This window comes from Enhydra lutris, unplaced genomic scaffold (genome assembly GCF_002288905.1).
Source record: "Enhydra lutris kenyoni isolate GAN:26980312 unplaced genomic scaffold, ASM228890v2 scaffoldscaffold30, whole genome shotgun sequence".
NCBI classification, from domain to species: domain Eukaryota; kingdom Metazoa; phylum Chordata; class Mammalia; order Carnivora; family Mustelidae; genus Enhydra; species Enhydra lutris.
Genome location: NW_019154114.1, coordinates 5781043 through 5798592, shown reverse-complemented (window position 1 = coordinate 5798592; position 17550 = coordinate 5781043). Strand labels below are relative to the sequence as shown.

Genomic DNA, 17550 nt, shown 5'->3' with positions numbered 1-17550 from the left:
TAGGATCACGTCCCGCATTGGGTCCCCAACTCCATGGGGAGTCTGCTTCTACCTCTGACCTCCCCTCTCATGCTCTCTCTCTCCAATAAATAAAATATTTTTAAAAAAGTAAATAAAAGCAACAGAACCTTGTTTTCACATGAAATCTTTAGAGGAGACTCAATGAAATAGAAAAGAAAGCAGAGTCCTCTAGTTAGAGTGGGGTTGGCTGGGGGCCTGAGCCCACCCAGCCTACCCCCTTCTTCACTGATCTTAGGGTCCTATACAACATAGGCACTCATGCGGGCCTTACTGCCTGCAGGCTTGTCCCTGCCACAGTACTGTGCCTTTGCTGTTCCCTCCGTCTGGGGCACTCTTCCCTCCCTTCTTTACTAGGCTCATTTGTAATCACCCACCAGACCTCAGCTTATAGGTCACTTTTTTCTTCCCCTCTCTGTCAGGTGATATGTCCCTAACACAGGCTTTCATACCATGCTGAACTTTTTCTCCACAGCACCCATCAAAGCCACATTTCACCTCTGTTCATGTATGAGTGGATTACTACCTGCCTCCCACCATCTCCTCTCCTCCCCACCATCAAATGTAAATTCCATGAAGGTAGGGAATGACTTTCTCAGCAATGACTGAGCACAGCACCCTCACACACAGTATGTGCTCGATAAATATGAATGAATGAATAAACATCTTAAACCATTAAGAAAAAAAGTCCATGGCCAAAGATATTTCACCATTCTTTTTGCCCTTATCTAAAGTCAGGTTACCAATAATGGAAAACAGAAGTTGGACATCAAGTGCAAACCTGCTTTCAAAAACAGACTTCCCCTAAGAAAGAAAACTTTAGCAATCATGCCCTGGCAGGTGGACATGAGGAATGACCTAATTAGGTCTTTGGTAACTCAGTGCCTGTGATCCATTCCCTGAGGCTCAATTCATTCCCAACCTTCCAGCTTCCTCAGGGACAGCAGAGACACCACTAGGTCAGGAAAACCAGGTACAAAGGTCGAACGTAAGACTCTAAAGATGAGTTGCCAAAACCGTATGGACATCATTTACATGCACTTTTCCTAAGTACACTGCCCAAGATCTCGACGTGACCAAAGAAGGAGAAACTGATGCTTCAATCAGTTAAAAACGCTAAACTTATGACTCAGCAACAAAATGAACTATGTCAGGGTTAATAAAAAATATAATTGGGCTTATTAAGTGTGTGAACAGTTTCAAGGATCATCTTAATCACATCTGGTGAGATTACAAACTTTAATTTGTATTTGAAATAAAGGGGCACACAGGTTGCGTGCTGTCTGGTTTGAGAGAGAGGAGCAAGGCCAGGGCACCCCTCTAGCCACTACCTCAAAGCGGTCCTGGTAAAACAGATGGATTCCTTCTAAGAGTCAAGTAAATCATACTTAAACATAAGTCTAAGGAGGAACTTGCTATTTTACTTGTGAGTTCTCTCACTACTCATCTTCCTTAACTTGCCTCCAAATTCCAACCTTCCTAAAGACAGGGTGGCTCCAGGGCAGAGTTTAAATAGCTGTTCTGTAGAGAAAATACTTACACCTTCTTAATAGCTTGTGAAGCTGACATCGAAACAACTGACTATCCCACGGTATCTCACAACTACCTTCTTGGTACTGAATCCTGCCTTTGTGACTACTGGCTTGCATGAATCGGAGGTAAATGAGGCCTGGAAACCAAGAAGTTAAGAAGTATTTACACGTGGGGCGCCTGGGTGGCTCAGTGGGTTAAAGCCTCTGCCTTCGGCTCAGGTCATGATCCCAGGGTCCTGGGATCGAGCCCCGCATGGGGCTCTCTGCTCGCAGGGAGCCAGCTTCCCCCTCTCTCTCTGCCTGCCTCTCTGCCTCCTTGTGATCTCTGTCAAATAAATAAATAAAATCTTGGAAAAAAAAAAAAAAGAGGTATTTACACACTTAGCTGAAAATGTCAAGATCTACTGGTTCCAGGGCTTCATTTATTGTCTGTGAGAGCAAACGCCATGATGATGTGAGAAAGGTGAGAAAACGGAATGGAGAGAGAAGGGAAGTCCAGAGGAGGTAGAGAACTGGGCTCTGGAGTTGACTCCAGTCTCCATCCCTCAGTGGTTGGCCTTTTATTGGTAACAGCTTGGAACTTTGGTTTCTCTGTCTGAGAAACAGGGAGATGGAAGACATGGACTCACGGTGCTGTGGTGAGGAGCAAATGAGACAATGTAAGCTACATCTGATACGTACTGGTGCTCAAAAAATCATGAGTGAAAACAAGAACAAAGGAAGCACAAGTAATAGCCATCAACAGGCATGATACTCTCAAATCCAGGAAGCCCAGCACCAAGAGATTACTGATGGGGTGCAACAACAGCAGGCCTTTCAAGGCTCCCTAGAGCCCACACAGAGCAGCTCAGATGCCTTGCCTTGGCATTCCAACAGCTTCAGCCTTCCCGTCCGATCCCATTCTTCCTCTTCACGCTCACTCTGCTTCACTAACAACATGAACTGCTTATCTTCCTCTGTTCTTGCCCCGCTCCTGCACAGCCTCCTCCTGCCTCTGCTTTTCTTTCAGTCTTGACTCCCTCACCCTAGCTCCGCTCATCTAAATCCTGTCCATTCGTCCTTCAGAGTCCTAGGGGCTCCATGAAAACTACGGTTCCGAATTTTTAAAGTTTATTATTGTGTTTTTAAAAGTGCAGAATTCATGGCTTTTTTTGGTGTATTCACAAGGTTGTGCAACGATCACCACTATCTAATTCCAAAACATTTTCATCACTCATTTCTGTTATCAGTCACTCCGACCACATCCCTTTCCTCCCAACCTCTGGCAACCACTGACTGATCTACTTTCTATCTCTATTGCTTTGCCTATTCCCAACATTTCATATAAAGGGAATCATTCAATATGTGGCCTTTTGTGTCTGGCCTCTTTCACTTACCATGTTTTCAAAGTTCATCCATTTTATAGCATGAATCAGTACTTTATTCCTTTTTATTACCAAATAATATTTCATTGTGTAAGATACACCACATTTTAGTTATCCATTCATCAGGTGGTGAATATTTAGGCTGTCTTTACTATTTGGCTATTATGAATACGGCTGCTATGAGCAGCCATATATAAGCTTTTGTATGGATGTATGTTTTCATTTCTCTTGGGTATATATCTAGAAGTGGAATTGGTGGGTCATATGGTAACTATGTTTGACTTTTTGAGAGCTGCCAGACTGCTTTCTAGAGCAGCTGCACTATTTTACAGCTTCCACCAGCAGAGTATGAGGGTTCCGATTTCTCCACAGCCTCATCATTTATATCATTTTAAAGTAAGTTATTTTTAAATGTCATTTATTGGAATCAGAAAGGCAACAAATATCAAAAGCTCTATACAGAAATCTCTGTTTACCTGACTCACAATCTCTGCGGATACAGTGCTGAAACAATCACGATCACCAGCAGGAAGAGAGGCAGGCAGTGTGAGTCAAACACTCACATTCCACTAATGCAAGATGAATTTCAAAGATACACATAAGGGTTGCTTAAAAAATAATACTGTACACATTGCCAAATGAGCAAAACCACACACACACACACTCGCACGCACCCTGAGCAAACATGAGATCAGCATATTATTAAGTTACAGAAAGGGCTGATTTATAGTAAAACCATTTCCTATAGGGAGGCCTATTTCTCCTGTACCTAAGACCACCTGGGAACTCAGCCCTTGTACCAAAGAACAAGAACAATGCGTGCACTGGGACTGATTATTCTTTCTTGCTGCAAGAGCATCAACTTCAGAGCCAGAGAGATTTAAGAATCAGATTCTGATGCTGACCCTTAGTATCAATGTTACTTTGGGCAAGTTTTTAACTGCTTTGAGTTTCAGTTCCCTCATCTGTAAAATAGGGCTAATACGGAACTTGCAAGGTTGTTGGGACTGGCACTTAACAAGTGGCGATGTCTATAATATTTACTGCCATGTCTCTTACATGACAATTATCCAGGGCAATCTTGGGGAATGAAAATAACTAATCTCCAAGTACTCGATTCAATCTTTTACTTACAGGTAAAAGTACTAAACTGCTAAATATTTTTTCTTTTTTTTTTTTTAAAGATTTTATTTATTTATTGGACAGAGAGAGATCACAAGTAGGCAGAGAGGCAGGCAGAGAGAGAGAGGAGGAAGCAGACTCCCCACCAAGGAAAGAGCCCGATGCGGGGCTCGATCCCAGGACCCTGGGATCGTGACCTGAGCTGAAGGCAGAGGCTTTAACACTCTGAGCCACCCAGGCGCCCCCAAATTTTTCTTTTTTAAACATTTTATTTATTCACTTGACAGAGAGAGAGAGAGAGAGAGGAAGAGAGTGCACAAGCACTTGACAGATATTTGAAAAATGAGGCTAATGTAAAACTCAAGTGTTCTGGGTTTTGTAACTGGAGGGAGAGAGAAGGCGATATATATATATATACATATATATGTATGTATGTGTGTGTGTGTGTAATATATATATGTATATATACATACATATATATATATTTTACCAGGGCTGCAGTAAGAGGGAACAGTGGACTGAGACTCCCTATGGAATGGATCTCTACCATCCTTCTGACTTTTGCAACTGTAGCAAAGTCAATTATTCATCTATAGAAGGATTACCATATCTGCTTTTATTATATTTCAGGATTGTTGACAGAGTCAAAGCTTTCTAGATAATTCAGCATTATTCAATTTTAATAAATATTACTGATAATCATAATAATAATATCTGTTTTTAATCTTAAAAGCACAAAAACAGAGTCAATTTCTACCATTATTTCAGAAGTTCTAAAGAACCAAGTGTACTGGAGAGAAAAAAAGATTTGGAAGCCATGAACAAGGGTTCAAGTTGCTTGGTATGTCCTCTTAGAAAAAAGACTTCTGGGGCGCCTGGGAGGCTCAGTTGGTAAAGTGTCTGCCTTTGGTGCGAGTCATGATCCAGGGGCCTGGGCTTACTCAGCAGGAAGCCTGCTTCTCCCTCTCCCTCTGCCTGCTGCTTCCTCTGCTTGTGCTCTCTCTCTGTCAAATAAATAAATAAAAACTTAAAAGAAAAAAGATTTCGGCTATCTAAATCTCAGAATGTTTAGCTATAAAGTAGGAATCTCTTCACACTTTCAAATTAACTCACAGAGGATCATGGACCTAAAAGTAACTGTGAAAACTATAAAACTCATGGAAAAAAATCACGTAAGTAAATCTTCATTAGCTTGGGTTATGCAGTGATTTCTTAGAAATGACAGCAAAAGTGCAAGCAATAAAGAGAAAAACTGGTAAGCTCGACTTTATCAAAAGTATAAAAAAAAAAAAAAAGTAAAAAGTTTGGTGTTTCAAATGTACCATTAGTAAGAGAAAAGACAACCCGTGGATATTTTCTGCCATTCATATACTGAATAAAGAACCTGTTTCCAGAATATATAAAGAACTCTTACAACTCAATAAAAAGACAAAATATATAAATCAAAAATGAGCAAAGAATCTAAATAGACATTTTTCCAAAGAAGATAAAGACATGGGCAACAAGCTCACAAAAAGATGCTTAGCATCATCAGTCATTAGGGAAAAACAAGTCAGAATCACCGTGAGCTACCACTGCTCACCCAGCAAGACGGCTGTAATAAAAAAGACAAGAGTAGGGGCGCCTGGGTGGCTCAGTGGGTTAAAGCCTCTGCCTTCGGCTCGGGTCGTCATCTCAGGGTCCTGGGATTGAGCCCCACGTCGGGCTCTCTGCTCAGCGGGGAGCCTGCTTCCCTTCCTCTCTCTCTGCCTACCTGTCTGCCTACTTGTAATCTCTGTCTATCAAATAAATAAATAAAATCTTAAAAAAAAAAAAAGACAAGAGTAAGTATTGGTGAGGATGTAGAAACGCTGGAACCCTCCTATATTGCTGATGGGAAAGAAGAATGCGGCCGCCACTTTGGAAAACAGTTTGGCAGTTCCTAAAAAGGTTGAACAAAGAGTTATGATATGACCCAGCAATTCTAATCCTAGGCATAAACCCATGAGAAATGAAAACAAATGTACAAAGACTTGTACATAAATGTTCATAACAGTGTTATTCATAATAGCATAAAAGCAAAAACAACCCAAATATGACATCAACTTATGAATGGACAGACAAAACGTGGCTAATCTATACGGTGGGACATTATTCAGCCATAAAAAGGACTAAGTACCAATCCACGCTTAACATGGATGAACTCCAAAAACATGCTAAGAGAAAGGAGCCAGACACGAGACCATACACTGATTGTATGACTCTTTACATGTAACATCTCAAATAGGCAAACGCATTGAGACAAAAAGTAGTTTAGTGGTTTCCAGGGGCTGAGAGTAGTAGGAATGGAAATTCACTAATACTGGATATGGAGGTTCTTTTTGAGATGATGAAAGAGTTCTAAAATTAGATAGTAGTGATAATTGCACAACTCTTTATTTTATTTTATTTTTTTAAAGATTTTATTTATTTGACAGACAGAGATCACAAGTAGGCAGAGAGGCAGGCAGAGAGAGAGGAGGAAGCAGGCTCCCTGCAGAGCAGAGAGCCCGACGCGGGGCTCGATCCCAGGACTCTGGGATCATGACCTGAGCCGAAGGCAGAGGCTTTAACCCAGAGCCACCCAGGTGTCCCGCACAGCTCTTTAAATACACTAAAAACATTGAACATTTTAAATTAGGGAATTTAGGTATAAATTGTATTTCAAATAAAAAGTTTAAAAAATAGGGACAATTTTCTACCTAGAACCACTTCAAGAATTTACCGAGACAGCATCTATGAGAGACATTTACTAAATGCTCATTTGTTAATTAAGTGGTACAAAAACCAGGTCAGGACATAAAAGTAATCTTCCCATTTCAAGGACATAAATGGAGATGATAAACTTCACAAGACTGCATTCCAAATTTCAATGCCAGATCCAATTAGATGGTCCTTCAAGGGATAGAATTATTTTCAGCTAATGGTTTCCCAACTTACTTTATTTGAGGTAGAAATCTGAGAATGAGATAGGGAGTTCAGCTTCTGACAAGTTAAGACTTGCAATCCTGCTCAGTTTGAAACTCTGTAAAAACAATTTCACCTTGTATCCACCCTCCTCCCCTTTCCAGGCCTTTTGCCTTCCCCTCCCCTTGGCTCTTTTGCCAGAAATGAAAATTCTTCTCTGGCAAGAAAGGGTAGAAGAGTTAGTGAGATCTGTTAGGGCATGTCAAGTCGTCTAGGTTGTCCTCACTACACACACGGGTATACTTTCACCTCCCATGCTTGGCTCAGAGCCTAGGGTTTTGGGTTTTGATTTTGGTTTTTTGTTTTTTTTTTTTTAACTTTTTCAATGACTCTGGTAGTTTTCTCCAAAGATCCTTCTGACACTGACAGGGATCACTTGGATCCCTGAAATGCATCAGTCTCTGGCATTGCTTTCAAAATGTCCTTTAAATAATTTAAAATGGCTGAGAGGATACATGAGCAGATCTACAGTATGATAAATAACCTGACTACAATATCTTACTAAAAGAATATCACTTATTTGTCATATTCATTATTGAATATCTATTTCAAAACTGAAATGTGAAAAATACCTCAACTATCTAATATACACTATGGGACTCTCAAGGACATATTTTAACTCCTATTTTGGAAAGGAGAACTCCTACTTTTTATCTTATGTACTTCCCTGTCAATTAAATTTTTTAGAACAATGAAAATGCATTAATTTGTGCAACAATAATAATGGTTTAACAAAGAATGAAAAAAAGAATAACCTAAAAAGGAGAGACACTTAATGGCCATAGTCTAAGATTAGGTCTGCTATTTATGAACTCTGGCTTGAAACTCAGACTCCGGAATTTGGTACATAATTCTCTGCCTAAAGAACTAGCTACTGAGTACCCACCTCGGAGCAGCTGCTGTGAGAACCAAATCAACCATCACTTTCTCAGTAGGACTAAAAGGAGATGCAGACCATCTTTCATAAAACTAAAATTTAACTCCTAGGGAATTTAGTTCTGATTGTTGTGATGCACAGATAATACACACACCAGAAATTCTTATATCAGGTATCAATAAGTATCTGTTGAGTGAATGAATTTATTTATTCCCCTCTGCTCTGCTGGTAGACTGCAAAGTTGGTGAGAAATGATAAAAGAAATCCAACTTATCAACAAAGTAAGCAAAAGATACGTTGTAATTTTCACATGGAGACACTTAGCCTAAAAAAAGAAACTTTAAACACAATTATGCACATCACACACACACACCCTCCCCCACAACTAATTGCTACTCAAACTACAGCCCAATATCCCTCGTACTGCAGAACATTTCCAAGTAGCCTGGTCTTGTCTGACTGGAAGTCCAAACTGGCCTGGCTCCTGGCAGGCTTTATGCCTGGCCAAATGACATCGGCAATGCAGGTGGGAAAATTCAGCTCTTTCCTTTCTTAATGGGAAATTCACCTAAGGCCTTGGCCTTTAAGTGCATGTTACAAACACCAAAACATCAATTAATTCAAACTTGTCCATTGTGGGGAGCTGAGAACAGAAATTACACCTCTACCTCCCATGTTCTTCATCGCCAAATTAGCTACTAACTGATTAGCACACCTATTAAAATTACTAAAAACAAACATAAAACCAACAGTTGTGATTTTTATAGCAGACCCTAGAGGCTAATGAGCTCAATGAGTTAATCAGCTAAGAAGCTTACTCCAAACACCAATGTTGCCTCATGAGAACCATATACCTCCTCTTCTCCAAAAACGCTGTCCTTAAAAAAAAAGTAATAAGAAATAGCTTCTTATCATAACAGTATGACAGTTTCTTGAGAAGAGTACGAGGTAAGTTATTTTCTAAGACTTCTTCATTATAGGCATTTGAGGTTCTTGCCTCATTGATTTATCTTGCTTCCATAAGTACCATTCATTGTCCTGTGACTTCCTGAGCCCCAAAAGTTTAATTTATCTCAATTCCAGGCCTCTTTGCCCATTCACCGCAGGTAGTTACTTTCTCTCTTAAAACCCTCTACTCTTTTGGATTCTGCTCTCACCTACTTTTCCTTTTACTGGGAGGTCATTTTGTCACCTCTGAGGAATCTTTTTTTTTTTTTTTTTAAGATTTTATTTATTTATTTGACAGAGAGAGATCACAAGTAGACAGAGAGGCAGGCAGAGAGAGAGAGAGAGAGAGAGGGAAGCAGGCTCCCTGCCGAGCAGAGAGCCCGATGTGGGACTCGATCCCAGGACCCTGAGATCATGACCTGAGCCGAAGGCAGCAGCTTAACCCACTGAGCCACCCAGGCGCCCCAGGAATCTTCTTTTTGCTTCTTAACCTCGGCAGGACAACTCACTGTTTAAGTGTTTTGTATACAGTAGGTGCACAACAAACGTTTGCTGAATAAAGAATGAATTCCAAGGCTCTGGACTTTATCACCATATGCTATCCCTTCTGCACTCTCTCTTAAGCTTTAACTACCAAACGTGTACAGAGCATGCCAAGAACCAAGTAGCCAATTAAGATCTAAGCATGCCTCAGGCTCACAGAGGACCCTGCCTTTTGCAGGCAAATAGAACACATCAGTATGAAGGACTGCATGACTGGCTTCGCTTCTTCACCTCTCCCTGAGTTCATGCCCTTTGCTCTATGTCCTGGCAGTTTGTCCCATTAAGGAAAACATCCCTGCCTTATGACTTTTGCTAGGTCACATTGACTTAGGTTAGCCAAGAGAATGAGGCAGAAGTGATAGGATGCTCGTTCCAGTCTTAGGCCTGAAGAAGCCTCTTGAGTTTATTTTACCTCTTCCACTTCTGCCATCACCACAAGACACCCTGGTTGGGCTGCTGGGCTGGGGATGACAAGGCAGAGGTGCGGCAGATGCGGCAGCGGGCCCACAGAGGGCTGCAGGGAGGAGAACGGCCGTCCACCCAAACCCAGCCTACATCAGGGGAACTCCCTGAACCCCCATCTACAGATGCCTGAGTGATAACACACGATGGGTGTTTAAATTACTGAGTGTTGGAGCGGTTTGTTACATAGCAATAACTACCTGACAGAGTCTGCCTACTCAAACTTCAGATCTGAGAAGTTACTGTATCACCACATTACCTAGCAGTCTAACAGCAGAAGCAGTAGTGATAAGATGATGATGCCAACACTACATTCATAACAGCGAACCTTATTTGAATACTTATTATGTGCTAAGCTCTTTCTTTTTTTAAATTTTTATTTATTTTTTAAATTTCTTTTCAGTGTTCTAGAATTCATTGTTTATGCACCACATAAACAATGCTCCATGCAGATTTTATTTCTGCAAACAGTGCTCCATGCAGATTTTATTTCTGCATGGGAAAGAGAGAGAGACAGTGTGTGTGTGCGAGCAGGGAGAAGGGCAGAGGGAGGGGGAGAGAGAACCTCAAGCAGACTCCATGCTGAGCGTGGAGCCTGATGCCATGCTCGATCTCATGACCCTGAGATCACAACCTGAGCTGACATCAAGAGTCGGACACTTGACCGACTGAGCCCCTAGGTGCCCCTGTGCTAGATACTTTCAAGTTACTAACTCATTTAATCTTAATATTAACCTCCCTTTATAGACTTTTTACGATAGAACGGTTTTAGATTTACAGAATTACTAAGAAGATAGCACAGAGAGTTCTCATATATTCCACACCCAGTTGTCCCTATTATTAACTTTTGCATTAGCGTGGTCCCTTTGTCACAATTAATGAACTAAGAGTGACATTTTATTATCAGCTAAAGCCCATAATTTACTCAGATTCTCTCTGTTTTTCCTGAATGCCCTTTTTCTGTTCCAGGATCCTATCTACCACATTACATTTAATCATCATAGCTTCTTAAGCTCTGACAGTTTTATCCCTCCCCACCTTTATTAAATTTTAATTTTTCTGGTAATAGTTTATTGAGATATAACTCACATATCATAATATTTGCCAATTTAAAGTATACAATTCAATGGTTCCTACAACACTGACAGAGTCGTGCAATAATCATCACTGTCAATTTTAGAATGTTTTCATCACCCCAAAAATCAATCCTTACCCTTCAGCTATTACCTCCCAATGCTCTCCCCTTTCCCACCAGCCCTAGGCAACTACTTATTTAGTTTCTGTCTCTATAACTTTCCCTATTCTGGAAAAAAAATTTCCCTATTTTGCATGTTTCTTATAAAGGAATAGTATAATATGTGGTCTTCTGTGACTGGCTTCTTGCACTTACGATGTTTCTCAAGGTTCATCCCTTCCATAACATGTTTCAGTATTTCCTTTTTGTAAGGACTGAATAACATTCCACTGTATGGATAAAGTACAGTTTGTTTCCCCATTCATCAGTTGATGGGTATCTGTGTTGTTTCCACCTTTTGGCTCATTCATGCTCTCTCTCTCTCTCTCTCAAAATAAATAAATAAAATCTTCAAAAAAAGATTTGGAATCCACAAATTAATGGAGATGGGGAGAACAAAGAATCACAAAAGAGAAATAAAATTATTGCAAAAAACATTTCGATGAAAAAATACTATATACTATGAGATTCTTTTATGAGCCTTTATTTTTTTATTATTATTATTATTATTTTTTTAAGATTTTACTTACTTGGGGCACCTGGGTGGCTCAGTGGGTTAAAGCCTCTGCCTTCAGCTCAGGTCATGATCCCAGGGTCCTGGGATCGAGCCCCGCATTGGGCTCTCTGCTCAGCGGGGAGCCTGCTTCCTCCTCTCTCTCTGCCTACCTCTCTGCCTACTTGTGATCTCTGTCTGTCAAATAAATAAATAAAATATTAAAAAAAAAAAGATTTTACTTACTTATTTGACAGAAAGAGCAAAAGCAAGGGGAACAGCAGGCAGTGGGACAGGGAGAAGCATGCTCCTGCTGAACAGGGAGCCCAATGTGGGGCTCTATCCTAGGACTCAGGATTATGACCTGAGCCGAAGGCAGACGCCTGACCAACTGAGCCAACCAGGTGCCCCCACTATGAGATTCTTTTAGTTTAAAGAGAAAGCAAGGGTGCATTCTAGTAGTAGTCAAGTACATAAAAGGTTAAGGTAATGATACTTCATGTGTGAGCCATTTTTTACCTCCTTGAATGGGAAGAAATGTACTTTAATCTAAAGAATAATGAATGGGGTGCCTGGGTGGCTCAGTGGGTTGAGCCTCTGCCTTTGGCTCAAGTCATGATCTCAGGGTCCTGGGGTCGAACCCCGCAACAGGTTCTCTGCTCGGCAGGAAGCCTGTTTCCCCCTCTCTCTCTGCCTGCCTCTCTGCCTATTTGTGATCTCTGTCTGTCAAATAAATAAATAAAATCTTTAAAAAAAAAGAATAATGAAGACCTCCTCATCATTATCACTGAAATTCTATGAGAACCCTTAGGGAGCCATCCAGGAATATTATTATTATGACTTAAATAGCTAGGAGGCAGGAAGATGGCAAAATGACCTTGTGGTTCCACGACTTTAGAGATTTTGTGCAAACATACATGCTATAATATTTGGTCCACAGACTCAAAGTCCTTTAACCAGGACTAACTTACCCTGAATAGCAGACAGATATACAAAGGTGTCCTCATGCTCCAAGTTCTCCAAGAATATCTGGAACCACAAAAGAGAGTAGTGATATGATTCACAAAGAGCAAGCAAGATATGAGAGGCCCTTAGAGCATCCTCAAAAGAATAAATGCTTTTCTTCTTGTTTGTCTTACCTAGACATTGGTCTGACTTCACAATCTTGCAGGAAAACAGCATATATGGTTGAAGTCCCATTTTTATAATAGCTAAAGAAGGGTGGCAAGTTTGGGGGAGATACTTCCTGAAGTGGCTAAGTATATACCAGAGGTAGGCATGAAAACCAAAATCTGGAAGAAAAATCCTCAACATCTTCTCCACTACTGCCCATGGTAGACAACATTCTCATCTGTGTTAAGATACACTACAAGTCATGACACACAAGATCCCATGTTTGGAGTTAGGTCCAATTGATGGCATATTTGCTATAATTTGATCCTTTTCTCTTGCACTCAGAAAGTGTATGGGAATACAAGTGATAGAGATGTTATTGGAATAAGAATGTGATCTAATTTATTTTTTTAAACCTTTGCAAATTTCAGCACTTCAATTGACGTTAGGTACAAATAATTTTCCAAAGATTATCTCACAGTTTAGGAACGCACCAGGTTGTGTCAACTGCGGAGGGTACTGCTTATCTAGAAAATATGATAGCGACATGTTAGGTTTAGGCCCTAATATGAGTGCCAGAGAAAGATGGTGGCCATGTTCTCAAGGGCCTCCTGCTTGGTATCTGGGGGAGGAAGGGGTATCTGTTCCATCTACAGTGAGGCATCCTTTGCTGGCACAGTGATTCTTGATAGCAAGTTGATGCTGCTAGTGTCCACATCCGCAGCATGTTAGGGAGAGCCTAAATTAGTGAAACTAGAAAGCGGGCCAGGTTGGAGGGGTGGGACCAGGTAAGTGAAGGAAGTTTAATCCAGGGTAGTAACCACAGGAATAAAGAGGATATTTTTGATGACTGCTCAAAGGAGATATATACTTTGATGTTTTCAGCAATATTTCAAAGGCAGCAGATCCTTGGCACATTTCTAGGCCTTGGATTGCTCATCTATAAAATGGGGATAATACCAATTTGCAGCTGTTATGAGGACTGGAGATAATATCTAGAAGATACAGGATCTGGCTCAAACAGCAGCTGTCGTTGTTACTATTACTACTATTAACTTATTTGAGACAGGGAAGGGAAGAGGGAAAGGGATAGAGAAACTCAAGCAGACTCTGCACTGAGCACAGCGCTAGATGCGGGGCTCTATCCCACGACGCTGGGATCATGACCTGAGCCAAAACCAAGAGTCAGACACTTAACTGTGTGCCACCCAAGGCCCCCAACAGCAGTTATTATTATTATACTATTGGTTCTAATTCTTTGGTGAGTAAAGATAAATGTTTTTAACCAGAATTATAACTCTTCATCTAATAGCTAAAGTGTACAAAAGAGATGATAATAATAATGATAATGACCGAACCCTTACGGGACGCTCATTATGTGCTGATCACTAGAACTAGTGCTTTACACAGACTGTTTTTTCTTCTCCAAGGTGTCAGCAGGGCTGCATTCATTCCCTCTAAAGTCTCTTACTTTATTTTTATTTTTTAATTTATTTTAAGTAAGTTCTATGCCCAACGTGGGGCTCAACCTCAAAACCCCGAGATCAAGAGTTGCCTGCTCTACCAACAGAGCCAGCCAGTGGCCCGCACATGGACTATTTTATTTTAAATCTTTCTTTTTTTTTAAGATTTTGTTTTTAAGTTATCTTTACACCCAATGTGGGGTTCAAACTCACAACCCCATGATCAAGAGTTGTATACTGTACTGACTGAGCCAGCCAGGTGACCCTAAATCTTGATACATAAAGTGGGTCCTATTGTTATTACCCTCACTTTACAGATGTAGAAATTGAGACTCAGAAAATTTAAATGACTTGTCCAAGAAACTCATCTGGGATTTGATCAGTAGTCTCTAGACCCTCTGCTCTTTTTTTTTCCCCTAAGATTTTATTTATTTATTTGATAGAGAGACAGCGAGAGAGGGAACACAAGCAGGGGGAGTGGGAGAGGGAGAAGCAGACTCCCTGCTGAGCACGGAGACTGATGCAGGGCTCCATCTCAGGACCTTGGGATCATGACCTGAGCAGAAGGCAGACGCTTAATGACTGAGCCACTCAGGTGCCCCCAGCTCCTTTACTCTTAATCTCTAACCCATATTGAGGTCAGGCAAACTCCCACAAAAGGAAAATGATCCTCAGCTCAGCACACATTTTCTCCCACATACATCTTCCATGTAAATAACAGCTTCTTCACCATGATGGAGGGAGAAGGCAGGGAGGCTTGGGGGAAAGGGAAGGCCCAGTTCTGTACGAGTCCCCTCTTAAAAGGGGCCCAGAAAAAACAGGGGCACCTGGGTGGCTCATTCAGTTAAGCATCTGCCTTCGGCTCAGGTCATGATCTCAGGGTCCTGGGATGGAGCCCAGTGTCGAGCTCCCTGTTCAGCAGGGAGTCTGCTTCTCCCTCTCACTCTCCCTCTGTGCGTGCGCGCGCTCTCTCTCTCTCTCTCACTCCCTGTCAAATAAATAAATAAAAATCTTATATATAAAAAAACAAACAAACAGGTGCCTTCTTGGAAATATGGTCATGATGCTCCATCCCCTTTTCTTTCCTGTTCATGCTCAACTGAGTGGTCTCAGGTGGTTATCTAAGTCTTTCTTGTGTCTAAGTCTTGCCTCATCAGAACAATTATAACTTCCCTCAGGGTAGTCCAGGGCAGTGCTTGATACACAGTCAAGGCTCCTGGAAAGCTGCCGCACTCTGTGTGCATGTGTTTTGCCCCTGTGTTCTACTCACCTTGAGAAGTTTCTCTTGCATCTCAAGGGCTTTTGTTTCTCTCCGCTCTATCCAGCAGGAAAGAGTTCGCAGAGCAGCAGCCCGGGTTGGAATCTGAGGATCATAAGCTGATAAAAGAACCTCCTGGAGCTGGTCTGTGGTTACACTTTCGGATTTCTGGTTTGTAGTGGCTCTGGGCTCACTGACCTCCTGAGGAATGAGTGGAGCACTAGATTTCAGGCCCGTTTGTTTGGATTTCTCATGGCCTTGCTGTTGTTTGCGGTGAGACTCATCGTTGTAACTTTCATGACTGCTTTGTTGCTGCTCTTCTATCTTCCCTTCTGGATCCTTTTTGTTCAGGGTACTCTGGGCAGCCACACTGACAGCCTCAGTGGAAAAGGCCCCATGGGTAGAGATGGTGATACGGAGATCAATGGCGAGCTCCTGGATGACAGGGTCAGGATATACCTTGGAGACCTTCTCCAACAAAGGCAGCAACTGCTTCAGGACAGCAAAATCACTTGACTTCAACTACAAGATGAAATGAAAAATGCCAAACCGAAATTAATATAACAGATGTTAACAATGCGTGAGCACAGGGAAACAGACATTCTGAGTTAGAGGGGCAGGGAGCATATCTTATCCATGGTGTGATCAGCATAGTCTAGCTCTTGGCAACTATGGCTGAAAAAACACAGCTAATGCTTACTAAATACATACCCTGAGCGGGTACTTTTCTGAGTTAAAAATACACCAGTGATGAATATGATTACACTTAATTTTTACAACCTGGTGAGAAAAACATGGTTATCTTATGGTTTTAATTTGCATTAGCCAGACTACCTACCAGGGCTGTTAAGCATCCCTTCATGTTTATTAGCTGCTTGGATTTCTTTTTCTGAGAACAGCTTGTTTACATCCTTTGTACACACTTATCTAGTACAGCTATTCTTACCGTCTCAGATTGTAATACCCAGTCAGAGGGTGAAATTCTTTTCTAGATTATTATATTTTGACTTTTATTATCTTTTTTCTCATACTATTGTTTTTTTCCACTTTTATGTACCTTTTACTATAAAAAGGCGAGTTAATATTAGCAAAGTATTTAGTGTCCAACATATACTGCTATGTAAATGTTTTTTAATCATTTTTTATTTATTTGCTATGTAAATGTTTTAAGACAAAATATGATAAATAAAAAAACCCACACATATTCATATCCCTATGACCTAGCTATAACTACTATCTACATTATATAAATGGGGGAAACTGAGACACAGAAGAGTTAAGTAACATGTACGAGCTCACGCAACTGGAAGATGGTAAGACATGAATTCAGTAAGTCTGGCTCCAGAGTCTGCACCCTTACCTAATCCCCTATACAGTCGCAATTGAATAAATAAAACAGCTCTTAACAACATTTTCTAAAGTAGCTGGTCAGCACTCAAGGACATCATACGTCTGGAAGGGATTGGGACAGTAATTAGCAAGAGGGAATTTCTCCCAGGAAGTGAGAGTGAAGTTACGTAAGGTTTTATTCTCTCCAGAAGCTCTGTGCTATAATGTCACATGCCTTACTAGGAAAAGTACATATGCAGTTAGTAGAGAAACAAGAATCAATGATAACCCTTTTCTGTTTGAAAACACTAGGAATATTATCATATGAGGCTTCATTAGTCCCTGATATCTGAAAACCCTGCAGATCTTAAATCCTTTTTAGAACAAGGTGAAGTTATTCATTACTCATGCACTCACTCGTCTCATTATCCAACCAACCAACCAACCAACCAACCGTCTTTGTAAGACCTATATAATATTCTCATTTACACTCTTCATCCACAGAACTGTAACTGTTTATTTCCCCCACCACCTCCCTTCCAAGTAAATTAAAACCTGAGGTTCATGTCCGGCTTGTACCTGTAGAGTTTCACCATACGCTTCCCTCAGATTTCTTTGTTTAAATAATTAGGAACTATGCAAAATGGACAGACAGTAAAATTTCTACCTTTGCAACATATGTTAACCTATCTGCAAGTGCACGACAACTGACCATTCCAATATTACTATATCTTAAAGGAAGAAGAGAATATCCATATCCAGAACAAAAATATATGTTATCTAAGAAAAGGGCCAATTTCATCAGGAAT

The 17550-nt window shown here is 40.9% G+C and overlaps 1 protein-coding gene across 1 annotated transcript in view; it reads right to left on the bottom strand.

The window, feature by feature from the left end:
- LOC111153063 (transport and golgi organization 6 homolog) overlaps positions 1-17550 on the bottom strand; it is a 197320-nt gene that overhangs the window by 94557 nt on the left and 85213 nt on the right. The window contains exons 13-14 of the mRNA XM_022511863.1: positions 15425-15934; positions 12550-12607 (exon numbers count right to left, since the gene is read on the bottom strand). Of these exons, the coding sequence (XP_022367571.1) occupies positions 12550-12607; positions 15425-15934 (568 nt within the window). The remainder of the gene's footprint in view (positions 1-12549; positions 12608-15424; positions 15935-17550) is intronic.